This window comes from Tenrec ecaudatus, chromosome X (assembly GCF_050624435.1).
Source record: "Tenrec ecaudatus isolate mTenEca1 chromosome X, mTenEca1.hap1, whole genome shotgun sequence".
NCBI lineage: Eukaryota > Metazoa > Chordata > Mammalia > Afrosoricida > Tenrecidae > Tenrec > Tenrec ecaudatus.
In genome coordinates this window covers 29,700,601-29,717,103 of record NC_134548.1, presented here as the reverse complement: position 1 = coordinate 29,717,103, position 16,503 = coordinate 29,700,601, and the positions used below count along the sequence as shown (strand labels likewise).

At 44.3% G+C, this 16,503-nt stretch overlaps 1 protein-coding gene across 1 annotated transcript; it reads right to left on the bottom strand.

The window, feature by feature from the left end:
• Positions 1-228: 228 nt before the first annotated feature.
• On the bottom strand, positions 229-1,278 carry LOC142433244 (melanoma-associated antigen B1-like). Its single transcript, XM_075538329.1, has one exon. It carries the CDS (start codon positions 1,276-1,278, stop codon positions 229-231), a length of 1,050 nt encoding a protein of 349 aa, XP_075394444.1.
• Positions 1,279-16,503: the final 15,225 nt, after the last annotated feature.

The window sequence follows — 16,503 nt, the reverse complement described above, 5'->3', positions numbered from 1 at the left end:
CAGTTTCAAAATTTTTCAAGATGCTTTAGGATGAGACTCTTACTCATACTTTATGTAAAGAGAAATAAATGTGGATGGTAGCAAATTCACAAGCTGAGATCCTTAGCTAAGTGAACATTCAACTGAACTGAATAATATTTGAAAATGATAAAGCAATGAAGTATAAACTGACACAATAAGACCATATTTAGTATCATCGGCTATAATGCCTTGAGCCCAGCCCTTGCACTACTTGAGTTCTAAATTCTCTTTTGAAACATAAAGTGAATAATCTGCCAGTGACTTTACTGGGTTGGACGAGCTGCTGGGTGTGGCACCGGCACAGGCCCTGGACTTCATAGCACGACTGGCTCTGGCTGCAACTCGGGCTCTGGCTTGCATTTCCTCCTCTCTCAAGGCCTCCTCGTATTGAAGGGGGAAGTCAGCAGGGACTGTACCAGTGACCTTGGCAAAAAACTCCAGGGCTTGCATTTTGCTGATTTCCGCATGAGCCCTGGGGCCCCACAGTATTTCATAGCGTGGAGGATCACTATTGGGCATCTTCACATACTCCAGGTACTTTTCATGAACCAAATCTTTGGTAATGAATTTCCTGGGCTCCCCAAAGAAGACGTGCTTCTCCCCGTCATACAACCCCAATGAACTCAGGAATTCCCACATCTCTTCCTCAGTGACCCGGTCGCCCTTTATGTAGATCAAGGCCAGGAGAGGCATCAGGAGCCCATTCCTGGGGAACTCCCTGTCACAGGCACCATCCAGACTTCTTTCGTCTTCGGTGAGGTGGAGTTTCCTGAGGAGAACATAGGACTGGGTGACGGTGTCCATTTCCTTCAGGTCCAGACCAAATACCAGCTCCAGCAGTTCAGTGGCAATCTTCAAGATCTCAGGGAAGGACTCTTTGCAATTTCTACCAAGAACCTTCATCATTTCCACCTTCATAATGGGCTCTCTCGTTTTAAACTTTTCCAGCAGGTACTTTAACAGTGTACCCACCTTTTCAGTGCTGTCATTTGGGGGTAGTGTCTCATAAGAACTTGGCCTTCCCCCCTCTTGGCCCATAGCAGCTCTTGTGCAGGCATCACCTGGGGAAGCAGTGATGGAGGGCTGGGCTCCCAGGGGCCCCTGGGAAACTGGAACCCCAGGAGAGCTCTGGAGAGATTCCCCAAGAGGAGGAGAGGAGGAGAGGGGAGACTCTTCCTCCTGTGCACGGAGAGTGTCACCTCGGATTTGGCGACGTTTTTGACGGGCACGTAGCTTACTCTTATGGCCACGAGGCATGATGACTGTCGTCAAGGGCACCAGGAAGGATTGTGCGGATGAATAGGTGACAGGACACACGGAGGAGGGAGGCTGAGAGAGCTTTGGCCTCCCACAGTCAAACACAAGCCTGATCTGGCCGGCCCAGTGCCTGGGAAGCCTGTGGGGTAGGATGGGTGAACATTAGGCTGTGTGTCAGGTCTGCCTGGTGATCCCTTGGGGGATGAGGGGGGAAGAGGGGTGACCGGGTGGAGGAGGAGAAGTAGGTTTCCCGCCTCCTCTCCCTTGAGACTGCCTGCATCCGAGGCTGATGTTTTATGCCCCAGACTAAAGTCCACAGCTAACTAGAGCCGAGTCAGGGGGCCGCACATGTGCCTAAGGGCTTCAGACTAGAGAACATGGCGGCTTGTGTTTGGCTACAGTCTGTGTGGAGCTGCCTGACTCAGGAGCACGATGTGCCCTCTCTAACCCGCATGAAACACTGGTTTGCCTCCCTCCTCAGGATGGGGGCAGCTCGTTTAGACCAGGTCTAAGGACCCAGCTCTGGAGACTTACCAGATCGCTGTGGGCATGGAGACTGGGAACCTGGCGGTGGGGCAGGGACTTATGAACGCCTCAAGGAGGTCTAGATTACATAGATGGTCCCACAGGGTCAGCTTTGGGCCCCTTACCTGGACTCCGAAGCACATCTTAGTCTCCTACTTTCACACTGGACGTGCCTCCAACTCGGAACTGGAACTTCTCTGGCAGTTGGGCGGTCGGGTTGGGTTTGAAGAGCGTCACTTCCGGCGGCTGAAGAACGTGGGGGTCCTCCAAGGGCCACGCTTTAGGGGGTCTTCCGAGGGCCGACATCAGGGGCGGCTCTATTGGGACCAAAATCATTTGGACGCACTGGCCCATGAAGCTCACCTAGGGTCCCCACCTTAATGTCTATTTGAGCCTGGGGGTTCCTGTGTGTACAGCCCGGAATCTAACTCAACTGGACCATCTCTTCGTGGAGACCCTAGAAGGGGGTTCAGGCCTATACTCCATGGGCCTAATGGGAGCGCCTGCTGTTTACACTCTGTGCAGAGCCTCCCTGAGGGGTAGACCTCTGCACCCACCCCAACACACACCTTTTGCCCTTGGAGCCTGGACTCAGGCCACTTAGGGACGAGACAAGTCACTTTCTTTTCTGATATAAATGAAGGCATACTTCACCTGGTAGCTCTGCCTGCTTCCTCCTCGGGCTTAATGTACAGGTCTTTCATTTGGTGGCTGTGAGGCTAGCGGAAGCGATCACGGAAGCCCTTTTCTAGTATCGGTTGTACATTGCACTGGCATTGGTAAGTCGGCAGTTCAAACCACCAAGCCACTCTGATGAAGGTAGATGTGGCTTCCTAATCTTGTCAACACTTTTCATGTCTGAAACTCACAGGGCACTTCTGGTCTCTCCTATAGGATCACTGAATCCTTATTGACCCAATCGCCATGAGTTCTGTGTGCTTTTAATTTTTAAAAATTTAAAAATGTTTGATTCTTTGGTTAGAATTCACCCAAAAGACAACCTTCACATTGACCCTCAATGGGTTTCTTCCCTTTCCTCCATCCCCTAAGCCACCACTCCTTCTCCTCATTAGACTAAGTTTCTTGGTACCCAGAAACCCTAACGAAGAACAAAAGGGAAAGCCTCAGGCTGATAGGAGCCCGTGGCCGTGTGGGTTAGGCAATGGGATGCTAACTGCAAGGTCGTGATTCAAAACCACAAGCAGCTCCTCGGAAGGAAGAAGCTGTGTGCTCTGATAAACATGCAGGTCCCCAAATCCTATATAGCAGCGGTTCTCAACCTGTGGCTCGTGACCCCTTTGGGGGTCAAATGAGAAACCGTTCCTCTATCCTCTCCAGGCCGGTCGCCCACATACGAATGCCCGCTATGAAGACTGTTACCCATGCTACATTGTGCTTCAAGAAAAAACTTCATTTATTTGTCCGTAGAACTAAATATTTGACAATATGTAATTACATTTTTTTGTGATTAAGCACTATGCTTTCATTACGTTCAATTTGTAACAATGAAAATGCATCCTGCATATAGGATATTTACATTATGATTCGTAACAGGAGCAAAATTACAGTTCTGAAGTAGCAACGGAACTAATTTTCTGGTTAGGGGTCACCACAACATGAGGAACTTTAGTAGAGGGTCGTGGCATTAGAAAGGCTAAGAAGCACTGCTCTAAGGACATGGAGGACTCTCAGACTAAGATCTCTCACTTCTACATGGCTTTTTCTTTGTTAATAGGTTCCATGGAGCCAGTTCTGATTCTTAAGGACCCATGCACAACAAAAGAAATCAATACTTGGTCCTGTGGCATGCTCACAATTGTTGAAATGAGTCCATGGTTGGCAGCAACTGAGTGTTTCCTCGACCAAGCCAATCAGCTGTCCTAGGTCCCTTGCCTTGTGTTTCAGTTTTCCCACTATATCTTGCCTCACTTTGGGCACAGGGACCCATTCCCTCCAGTGATTCTAATAGAGAAAATCCTCAAGAGTTAGAGGAATGTGACATTTCTCAGGAAACTTTGAAATATTTGCCTGAGTGGGGCACTTCAAGCCAATAGATATAGGAGTCTTGGATTCTAATACAACTGAACCAGCTCTGGCATAAAATGTGCTTATGTTAAAAAACTTTAATCTCACATATATGAAATTATCCTGTGAGGTGGTGACCAACATTTAAAAAATTATAAAGTGTTGTTTATTTGCACAAAATAGGTAGCTATATGAGGGGGTACACCTGACCCCCTCCAGAAAAAAACAACAGAGAAAAGGTCCACTAGGCATAGCTTTCATAATACATATTTTTCCCACCAGGCGAGCATTCAGCAACTCACTCTGAGGTAGTTCACCCAGTAGCGTCGCTTGGGAAAGTTCTCTGTGGTCGCAGTGAATTATTTTGTGAAGGCAGTTCTGCTTGAACCTCGGTTTTTGTTTGTTTGTTTGTTTGTGATGGCTGATTTGAGAAAACAGTGTGCAGCTGTGAAATTTTGTTTCCTGCTCGGGAGAAACGCTGCGGAAACTGTTGTGATCTTAAACACAGCTTACAAGGACAGCACTATGGGAAAAACTCAAGTGTACAATTATTGTCTCCGTCCAAAAAGGGTGAATTGTTGATTGAAAACAAACCTCATTCTGTACGTCCCTCAACTTCCTGAATGGAAAAAAATGTCAACTCTTGACCATTTGTAGTTTGTTCCACCAGGTCAGACTGTTAATCTTGCGTTCTATTTAGAGGTTCTAAAAAGATTTCATAACAGTGTGAGATAAAAAAAAAAAGGCCTGCTCTGTGACAGACGGGGGACTGGTTTTGCCACCATGACAATATACCTGCTCATGCAGCCTCTCAGTGTGCCAGTTTGTGGCAAAAGAAAATAGCCTGATTCTCTAGCCCCAAGCACCTGAATCACTTGACCTCGCTCCATGCGACTTCATTTTGTTCCCGCGAATAAAGAGGGACATGAAAGGACAGCAATTTAGTAGATGTATATGAGGTGAAAATAACAAGGAGGGAAGTGTTGTCAACACTCCAAACACATGGTTTTGAAAAATTATTCCAAGAATGGAATCGCTTATTTGACAAATTGTAATGGAGAGTACTTTGAAGGTGATAGGTTGTTTTGCAAAAAAAAAAAAAAAAAGTAAACACACAGCTTTGAAAAAAAAAAGCCAGTTCTTTTGGGGTTCCCCCTCAAAAGGTGATAACCCAAAATGTGGATGATGAAAGGATGCAGATGAACTAGAGATGCCCCAAAGAAATTCATCACTGCCATCAATTCCTCTAAGATCCTTCAGAGCTGTGAACAAATATAAGTAACCCTTATTCCATATAAGGTCCCCATCATTATGTGCCCCTTGATCATCAAAGATTCTATTCAGGTAAGCACAGCACAGATGCCCAAGACTGGTCAGGTGTCGATGTCAAGACCCTGAATGAAGCCTTATGAAGTCTTTCCCATCCCTGCACCCCTCCCTGGTAACTTGCAGTGGGAGGCACAGCTCAGAGCTCTATTAGGCTAAGCAGTTCACTTAGTTCCTCCTCAGAATCAGGCATGCAGAACTTATCTCAGAGGGACGATATCTAGGCCCTAAGCCAGTGGTTCTCAACCTTCCTCATGCCGTGACCTTTAATACAGTTCCGCATATTGTGGTGACCCCCAACCATAACATTATTTTCGTTGCTACTTCATCACTGTAATTTTGCTACTGTTATGAATTGGGAGACCCCTGTGAAAGGGCTGTTCAACCCCCAAAGAGGTCATGACCCACCGGTGGAGAGCCGCTGCCCTAAGCAAAGGAATATGAGTAAAGTCCCTTGGTATTATTCAAAAGGATCCCCAAATAAAAGGACTCTTTACAGAGCCTTGCCCCTATTCACAATGCTGGGATGAGCAAGCAAAGGTTTCTCCCTGAATACACCGCCATCTAGTCGATTGTGATGGCATCACAGAGGTATGTGGTTTGAGAGGCTCATAACAAGCCTACAGGATCTGAAAGCAGGGGTGAGTTAGATCTTTGCCTTGTTCCCTTCATTCAGCAGTAGGTGTTCCCCCTCCACCCACCTCCAGGATTGTCACCTTGACTCTGGTCAGGGCCTGGGACTCTTCTTTCTCTTAATCTGTGGCCAACCTCCTCAGAGTAATGTTTATATATTCCTGGCAACCATTAAGGGGGAGTAACTCTCTTCTAATCTGGACACAGGTGCCTGTGGTCTCCCAAGGTGAATTCTGTGGCTGCAGTCTCCGGCCTGATAATGGATGGTCTTACTGAGGCTCCTCACTTCAGGTCCTCAATCTGGCTCCTAAGAGGGCCTCTGATCCTTCCATGTTGTAAATCAGAATCAACCTCTGCGTGCCAAGACCTTCACTTCACAGCTACTCCTGAGGAGGGAATCATTTTTCCAAATGCCTCACTGGACTGCCAAAATGGAGGAATCCTGTAGGGTATAAATGATCCCTGTACACCTCGGAGTCTTCACCTTGATTCCCGACACAACCTAAACATCCCCTCTCTGCTAAATCTGTCGGCCTCTGAGCAAGGTCTACAATACCTGAAGTGGAAATTAGGTCACATCAAATGTAACCATAGCTCTTTGGGTTCTCTGGGGGCTGGCAGCATGGGTCGGATCATGTAGACTGCACTGGGTGATTGTATCCATGATTCTTCATTGAAAACCCTCACTTTATATCAGAGGTTAGAACTCTGCACACAACTGATTTTTAGTCATTCTAAAATTAGTCATGTGGGCTAAGACCCACATGTCCCTGAGAATTCAATGTGACAGCCTTGCCTGGTGGATTGGGTACCCAATCCTCAATTATTGGTGCCCTCATATTGACTCCTGTTGCTTGGAGTGAAGGCTTCCTGGGAGAGTCCACAGCGGTGCAAAGCCTTGAGCAGCCTCCCAGCTGCACACACAGCACAGAATGGCTCCATGTCCCACAGCGATGTGAGATGGGGAGGCTGCAGCCCAAAGCAGACTTGGAATCTGTTCTGACTTCTTTTCTGAAATGTTTACTGTCTCCTGGAAAGGGACTGTGCAGGGTGATCTTGTAAACACTTGAATTTTTCAATGTATCTGACGCTGCACTTGTAGATGACCATAGTGGCCCAAAATATTTCCTTATTTCTTTACTCAGATACTTATTGTCATTGCTGTGACTGTGTATTGAAGTGCAGTACATTGAGCAGCACCAGTCTCTTTTTGATCTCTGGAGTCTTTTGTAATAGTAAGCTGTAAAGTGCATACAAAGACACAAGGCATGCCTCAGGCTGGAGGAGTGGGGCACCATGTACTCCAAGGGGCTAGTTCAACCCTGTCCCTTAACAGTTATGGGGAAATAAGAAAGCAGCAAGTTCTACAATGGCAAAGAAGGTCATAGAGGCCCTCACTGCAAAACTGTGGGAATATGGGTAATGCATGTTTGCATCTTCAAAGCAAGTCTTTGCATCCTTAAAGAACGGCAGTCCTTACTATGATGCTTTTTAAAATGACAAATAGTATCACCATTTCTCTGAACAAAATTTAATCCATGGTATATATGAGAATAAACAGTGCATCAAGACAAAGAAAACCAAATCAGCCAAAATGCTGCCGAGGAGGGACATATGCATAGCAGTTTACTTTAGGGAATGTGCTAGTAATACAGGTGTGGGATAAACTTTGTCAGTTTAATGTAACACCAGGCTCCCAGAACTATTGTCAAAGGACAACAAATTCTCACTTCCAGCTGCCTTTCCATTGAAGTCACCCCTATTTTCATTCATATTTCCAACACCGAAGTCTACTTTCTCTTCCAGTTTGCCCAGTGATACTCAGGAGTCAGCATTTCAGTCAAGGAAACTCCATGGAGGATGAATTTATAATGTTCCCAAGTTAAAGATAAGGATGTCTATAAAGTGAATCAAGGACATACATAAACCATAGATATATGAATGACTTTTGAACTTGCAGTGAATCCTAAACCCTAATATGAGAAAAGTTGGTTCTTATGATGTGGCCCTACTCAATGCTTGCACTCATGAAGTGATCACCAAAGATATGGTGCTATAGTAAAGTGTGGTCAAGAAATCAGATGGTGCTCTACTAACAGAAAGGCTTGTGTCTGGGGCCTTAAAATCTTGTCATTAAACAAGGAACCATCTATATGAGGTGTCAGTTAACTCCAGAACAAGCACACCATCCTGTGTGTGCTTACAAGACTTTCTACTCTTCTAAAGAGTTAGTCTTTGAAACCTACATGGGCAGATTTCTCCTACTCTGCAGTGTCACTAAGAATCAGAATCAACTCACTGTCAGCACCTTTGGTCTTTTTGGGGTGTTTTAGATGAAACACAATGCTTATAGACTTTGTGTCAAAGACTAACAACCTGTGTCCCACTCCATGGAAATTCCTACTTATCATGAATTCAGTCACCACTGACAATCACCCACAAACCCACCTAATTTGAATATTCTTGTGTTGGAGAGGACAAGCCTGGTGGTTTTCTGGGTAAACATGAAACTTATAACCACATAGTTGGCATATTAGTCTGGGTACTTTAGATAAACAAATTCACAGAAACTCATGTATAAGAGAGAGTTTTATATAAAGGTTAAGTGCGCATCAAGAAAACATCCCAACCCAGTGCTGCCCAAGCCCACAAGTCCAACATTAACCCATATATCCGACACCAAGTCACAAAGTCCTCCTCCATCTCACAAAACACACACTATGATGCCGACTGCAGGAGGAAAGCTGAGTCAGTAAATGTGTAAGCATCTCAGCACTGGCAGGGGTTTCCACACAGATGCTCCAGTACGCAGGGGTAGGTCCATGCAGCTTCTCCTCAGGGATGTCTTGCAGGAAATGAGCCTTGCCAGCTGAATCAGGGATCTGGTTAAGGCAGCTGCACCCTGTTGTGACCATCACAAAGCAAGAGACCTGAGAACTTTATGATTCTTTGAGTCACACAATACCCAGTTCATGATGGGTAGTTCAGACCTTATGGGACCGTGGGAGTGGGGTACTGGAGAAACAAATCATAAGATGGAGCGTAGATGTTTGTTTGACCTCTCCCTCGTGATAGTTTTTCTTGTCTAGCCAGAGGTCAGATAAAGCCACACTACTTACTCAGTTGTTTTCTGGAAAAACATGGGAAGTGTGAAAATAAACACCTACTCTGGATATGGATTTTCCTTCCCTGCACCCAATGCTTCTGCCAAAACTACCATTCGTAGACTTACAGATTGCCCCATCCACAGGCATGGCATCCCTCATAGCATTGCTTCAGATCAAAGAACTCAATTTGCAAGCTACACTACCTGTGGGACACCTAACCCGTGGACTGCGTCGCTGTAATTCGAGGTTCCTTCAAGACCTGCTTCGTCACACCATTGGAATTTACATCTCTTGAGCTGGGGACTGTCGGACCCTGTCATCTGGCTGACTGTTGTGATAGCCTGAGTGTGAAAATAGACACCTACTCTGTATATGGATTTGCCTTCTGTATTGGACAGGGTTCTCTAGAGAGACAAACCAGTTTGCTAGTAATTATATATAAATATATTTATAAAGATAGATATATAATTCAAGAAATAAACCATTAAATAATATACAGATAGATAACACAAGAAATTAACAGTTAAATTATAAAGCAGTGAGACACTAGCAGTCCTTCAAGTTTTGAGAGCTGCCAGTTGCCAATCCCCTTCTGTAGAGAGAGCTGGGCTATATATACCCAGGCAGCAAACAGCAAGGCAGGTCCCCAACTGTCATCAACTGTCAGTCCCCAGCTCCAGAGATGAACATTCCAATCGTGTGGGCTTAAAGGGACCTCAGCTTACAGCGACACAGTCCACAGGCTAGGCATCCCACAGGTAGTGTACCCCTTTAAACTGAGGCACAGAACAACCAAGGTGAGGTTCACCGAGCCATGTATCCCTCTGCCCCTCAGTTAATCCTACTTGTGTTTATCGGCCAGGCTGGCACAATAAACTATAGCAATCCACCCCTTGCCAGCCTGGCACCTGTACACAATTCTTTACCAATACATACTTATATAATTTCCAGATATTAATAAAATCACACTTATACTTATCATCAATCATCTATCATACATATAAATGAAAACACACTGAGTCAAATTATATCTGATATAACATACTTGAACAAAGGAAATATACACAATAATCACATACAAAGAAAATACATTGACAATTACAAGCCTCGCTTTTGCAATTGATCAAGTGGTTGTAATTGATAGGTAGAACTACCTTCCACTGCTACCCATTCTGTATTACCTTTGCCCTCAGCAAGCACCTCAGCTGGCTGTGGTTTTTGGCCTGGCGGGGTGACCCAGACCTTCATTCCTGAGGGGTCTGGGTCATTATAAGTCCTGTTAGGATTGGGTTGCTGTAACTTACCATTTACTTTAATAACAGGGCATGGTAACACTAAGAGTCGGCCTATGGGATCTCCTGGATTCCAGACATATTCTTCTTTGCCTCCATTATGTAGTACCAGTCCAATTTCTCGTTGGTAATCAGGATCAATCACACCACTAAGTACAGTGACACTCTTCCTGACCTGTTGATCCAAAGGCATGAGAAGTCCAAAGTGCCCAGGGGCATTCTCAGCTGCCAGTTCAGTGGAATCTGTGCTGTGTTTCCAGGTGGGAGAGTTCCTTTCTTCGGGACCAGGACCTCCAGGCCTGAGGAACACAGGGTTGCTGGGACAGGAAGCAAAAATGCTGCAAGGGGATCACTAGGAGTAATCGTGAGTGGTGCCACTCCAGCTTCCACCCCTTGGTTCCTGGACCCATGAATTCTGGCTATTGGAGACACGCACCATATATTGGCCACTGGTTTAGAGTCTATACAGCTTCCTGGAGAACATTGCCCCAGCCCCACAAGTTGTTGCCACCTAGTTGGCGCCGTAATTGTGTCTTTAGGAGCCCATTCTATCGTTCTATCAAGCCGGCAGCTTCAGGATGATGAGGAACATGATACGACCAGTGGATTCCATGGGAATGGGCCCATTGCCGCACTGTATTTGCTGTAAAATGAGTTCCTTGATCTGAAGCAATGCTATGTGGAATGCCATGCCGGTGGATGAGGCATTCTGTAAGTCCACAAATAGTAGTTTTGGCAGAAGCATCACATGCAGGGAAGGCTAATCCATATCCAGAGTAGGTGTCTATTCCAGTAAGAACAAAACGCTGTCCCTTCCATGATGGAATTGGTCCTATGTAATCAACCTGCCACCAAGTTGCTGGTTGATCTCCCCGAGGAATTGTCCCATATCTTGGGTAATCCTCTCAACCTCACCTTAGGAGGTTTCTGAGACTTAATTTTAGTGGCAGGTCTAGCGGAAATAATGGGTGGTGAGGGTGTTTCCTGGGTGCTCTCAGCACTATCTTGCGAGGCATCTTCCTCAGGCAATGCTACTGATGAAGCCCCACCTGGCATATCAACTTGAATAGTTTGGCTAATCTGCTCAGGTCTTTCTAAGGGCTCAATATCCTCTTCTTCTGGATCATCAGCCCATATGTTCCCATCCCATGTTTCAGGGTCCCAACTTTTCCCAATTAATGCCCTTACTTTGGTTTCAGACACTACTCTAGATCTGCAATTCAGCTGCTGTTGTAATTCAGCCACTCGTATTATGGGACTCTGGACCTGGTTCTCAGCAATGTCAGCTCTTTTACCAGAGGAGAGAAGGCTCTCCTTTGTAGCACAGATGGAAGTTTTCAAATCTGTTAGTCTGCACCTGAGGCGTGCTTTTGAGGCTCTGAGATCATCCCTCTCCTTAATAACACTTTCCATTGTACGAAGGACCAGCCAACCAGCTTCCCTATACTTGTCATTATCAAAAAACTCCTGGAAAATATCAAATATACGATTACCTACAGCATCTCCTTTATCCAGCACGTCATCTACTTTAGGTGCTACTTTAGGTATTATCTTTGCTATTTCATACCATGGATTAGTACGGGTAGTAGACGTATCCCCGTCAAGACTAAATAGGTTGGAAAACTATTTTAAGAAATCCATATTTATAGTTTATTTCTCTAGAAGCACTCCTGGTACCAAAATGTATTGGACAGGGTTCTCTAGAGAGAAAAACCAGTTTGCTAGTAATTATATATAAATATATTTATAAAGATAGATATATAATTCAAGAAATAAACCGTTAAATAATATACCGATAGATAATACAAGAAATTAACAGTTAAATTATAAAGCAGTGAGACACTAGCAGTCCTTCAAGTTTTGAGAGCTGCCAGGTGCCAGTCCCTTTCTGTAGAGAGAGCTGGGCTATATATACCCAGGCAGCAAACAGCAAGGCAGGTCCCCAACTGTCATCAACTGTCAGTCCCCAGCTCCAGAGATGAACATTCCAATCGTGTGGGCTTAAAGGGACCTCAGCTTACAGCGACACAGTCCACAGGCTAGGCATCCCACAGGTAGTGTACCCCTTTAAACTGAGGCACAGAACAACCAAGGTGAGGTTCACCGAGCCATTTATCCCTCTGCCCCTCAGTTAATCCTACTTGTGTTTATCGGCCAGGCTGGCACAATAAACTATAGCACCTTCCCTGCATGCAATGCTTCTGCCAAAACTACCATTTGCGGACTTACAGAATGCCTCATCCATTGGCATGGCACCCCACATAGCATTGCTTCAGATCAAGGAACTCATTGAATCACAGCATAGACCGTTGGGATTTTGGAATAAAGTCCTACCATCCTCTGCAGACAACTACTCCCCCTTTGTAAAACAGCTGTTGGTCTGTTACTGGGCCTTGGTGGAGACTGAACGCTTCACCATGGGCCACCAAGTCACCATGAGGCCCATTTTCTGGTTTATCCACAATTCCAAAGTAATTAATTGTGACAAGCAATTCTCCTTTCCAGGTTAATCTCTCAACACTGAGTCTCGCTATTAGGGAATGAAAGAAGTCTCCTTGCTCTCTAGGGTTATGCTTTAAACCAGTTTGGGGTTTTTTTTTTAATAAGGGGGCAGATTAGGTTCAGAATGCTTTATTATTATTAGGAGATAGAAATGCAGTCTCAAGACTGACACTATGATTTTGAAGACAATGAAGGCAGACCAGTCAATAAACTTAGATCTCCTGCTAGGGAAGCTGAGATGAGAATTCCTTCCTCAGAACAGACACAGGGGAAGTCTTCCTGTAGAGCCTTAAACTGAGACTGATAGCCTTCACTCAAGAAAAAAAAAATCATGATCTTTTAATTCAATTAGTTCACCATCTTTGGGTGTGTTTACTTGTGTTTATTTACCTGTGAAAGGCAGTTGTGTAGAGCATAACAAACTTTGGTCCACATTTCAAAGAAGGGGAATTCCAGGACACTTGAAAACTAATGGAATTATTCGTGAAAAATTTTAAGCTCCTTTTGAATGTCTGTATGTATATTTCAAAATGTTTGTGGACAAATTCAGTTATCTTTTAATTCAATTATTCCATGTAGTTTGCAAAGCACATATGTATAAATATATATCCAAACATGTGTGTGCATGTTCATTAGTGTTTGTGCAAAAGCATTCTACTGTGCAGAGCATAACAAACTATAGACAACACTGTGAAGAATGGGGAGCCAGTACAGGAACCAAGAGTCAGTTGTTCAAAGAGAACCAGGGAATATTGCAGGGTTCCAAATCAGGAAAGTTTTAACTCTGGCTTGCATCTTTTCATCATAGTTATTTAATCTATCGGTTGAATAATCAGAGTCACAACCAGTTTGGGGGTAACCCCTTCCACTTGGCATGGATCCTTTCTGAAGGAGTAGCAAGATAGCTGGTGGGCTCTCAATGAAAAATATGAAAACAAACATGTCAACTGACTCATTTTTTTCATCAGCGACACTTAGAATCTCATATAATTTGTGTTCTGATAGATCTATATTCTACAGACAGACACTCTCCTGGAAAATCTTATGTGCCCTTGATCTTTTCAGGTTCTCTGACATTACATATATGGGAGGGCTTCAAAAAGTGTATGGAAAAAAGAATTAAAAGTTACTGAAATTTCAACTAAGAATTTTTGGAAGTCCCCCTTAAAGCTGTCACCAAATATTCTCTCTCTTTTTTAACCTTGTGCATGTTGTTATGTTTTGTCTTATCATTTCTATTCAGTGTGATCCAGTGTGACAAAGTAGAACTGAGTAGAACTGCCTTCACAGGCTGTAATCATAGAGATCTGACCAGGTCTTTCCCCTGTGGAGTTACTGGGTCGGTTTGAAATGCTGATATTTCAGCTAATTGCTAAGCAGTTAAGCACTGCTCCACCAGGGCTCTTTCCAATATTTATACCTCGCCTTTATTTTATGGCACTGTTGGATAAGCATTGGACTGCTAATTGCAAGGTTAGTGGTTCAAATCCACCAGCTGCTCAACAGGAGAAAGATGAGGCTGTCTGCTTTCATACAGATTAGTAACCTTGGAAGCCTAGATAGATATGATCACTGAATCAGAATCAATTAGATGGCAAATTCATATAAAATTTGTATAACTCTGGCAGGGGGCATGCTTTAAAATTTGTATAGCTCTATTCCATTCCAAAGCGCTGGACACAAAGTTATTATTTTTTTTATTACCTGACATACACTGTGTAGAGGCAAGAAGTAACTAACGTGGGCTAAGAGACACAGGTCGCCCTCTGGCTGTGGTGCATGGAGTAGCGCAAGCTTCAGACAGATTCAGAACAGAGGTCTAATCCAGATCGGTGTCCATGATTTAAGAACGCTTATGAATTATCAAATCCCGGAGCTCCACATTCTTGTTCGGTGACATGGTTTTGAAAAGCTCTGTCTTCTCGGGCTGGTACAATGTGTGCATTGCATGTAACTCATTTCTGGTGCATCAACTCTGACTCATAGTGACCCTAGAGGGCAGAGCAGAACTGCCTTGGGCGTTTCTGAGGCTGTGCATCTTTATGGGAGTAGACAGCCTCATTTTTGTTCTGCAGAGCAGCTGGTGGGTCCAAACTACTGACATTTCATGATCAGCCTAAATCATAAAAGCAAGGTGACTGGCTAATATTGTGTCTTTAAATAATGACACTTATCACTATGATTATTTTGACACCACATATTACCATCCTTCTCTGTGAAAATTTTTGTTTTGTTTTTTCCAGGATGTTTCAGAGAACATGCCATGTTCTAGGACAAAGAAACTCAATTCAGAGACAATAGTGCCTAGAAAGAAAAAGGAAGTGATGCATGAACCTTCTGCCTTCAATTCAATGAGAAGCCATGCGTTACAGAGTAGACTTCCCCATGCATTACAGAGTGAACTTCCCCATGTGTTACAGAGTGGACTGTCCGTAAGGTTTCCTTGGTGATAATCATTACAGAAACATATTTCCAAGCCTTTCTTGCATGACACCATAGGAGTTCACACGACCAGCCTTTAGGATAGGAGTTAGGGGCAATTTTTTTTTTTTGCCACTCATTGAGGAGTTTCTTAATTATCTGATGCTAGTATAAGAGAAGGCAAACATGCTTTATAAAATCGATGTATGCATGGCTTGTGATAAGAGTTATGTGGACCCCTAATAAAGATTTTAAGAAAAGAACAAGAGAAGGAACACGAGTGGGTAACTTTAGCAGGCATTTCTTTTCTCACACGTTAGGAGACCAGAAGTACTAATTGGAGCTCCAAAGGAAGGGTTTTTGTGTTTGTTTGCTCTGGTGGCTCTGGAGGAAGGCCCTTGTTTCTTGTCAGTTTCCATTTGTTTCTCAGTTCCTTGCAGGCCTCGCATGGTGTATCATCTATCTTTCCCCTCTGTGGGTACTTGCTTGGTTGCTTGCTCAATTTGCTCTTGCAAATCTCAAAAGCCTCATTAACCTCACCAAGAGAACACATTCCAAATGAGAGACTTACAGCAGGAGTCAGATTTGGGGTCTATAGAACATTATTTCCCACCCAAAATCAGGAAGTTTATCATTGATACAACCTTCACTCAGATACTCAAATTTCACCAATTGTACCAATCATGTCCTTTCTTTATCAGGTGCAATATTCCTCAGATCGCGGCTCGAATGCACGAGCACAAGTTACCTACAGCGCTCCTTTCTCTTTGACAGCTTGAATCTGGAATAGTTACTTAGACTGCTTTTCTTAGCACTCACAGTTTGGAAGCATTGTCATTTGCTGCCATAGAGTGATCCTTGACTCCTGGTTAACCCATACAAACATAACAAAGCATTTCCCAGTCCTACGTCATTCCCATGCTTAATTGTAGATCAGATTGTGGAGATGCATGGAGTTGTTAACTAACTGGTTTTCAAAAGCAGGTCTCCAGGCTTTGCTTCCTAGTCTTAATCTGAAAGCTCCATGAAAACCTGTTCAGCATCACAGCTACACAGAATTCTGACACAGAACCACCACTGCCCTCAGCTGGGTTTTGTCTTATATTTCTTCATGACTCGATGTAAGTTCAGTGTGCTGGCGGCAGGAGCATTACGTAAGAACTCTTCTCTCGTTCCTCAGCACATGTGACATCATTTTGCCCCATTCTTTGGTTGGGGAGCTTCTAAGGCAACCCGAGGCTCCTAGCGTTATTTTCAAAGGCCGGAAACTTCCCTCTCCAAACTAAGTCCCTCCATCTAAGTCCCTCCTGTTACCATTCACATCACCACCGAAAATCTAGTCTTCATCTACAGTTTGCCACATGATACTCAATACAACCAAATGCCAGTGTCCT

Bases quoted from the DNA above. Each gene is read 5' to 3' on its own strand.
- LOC142433244 (XM_075538329.1), bottom strand. From the start codon at position 1,278: ATGCCTCGTGGCCATAAGAGTAAGCTACGTGCCCGTCAAAAACGTCGC.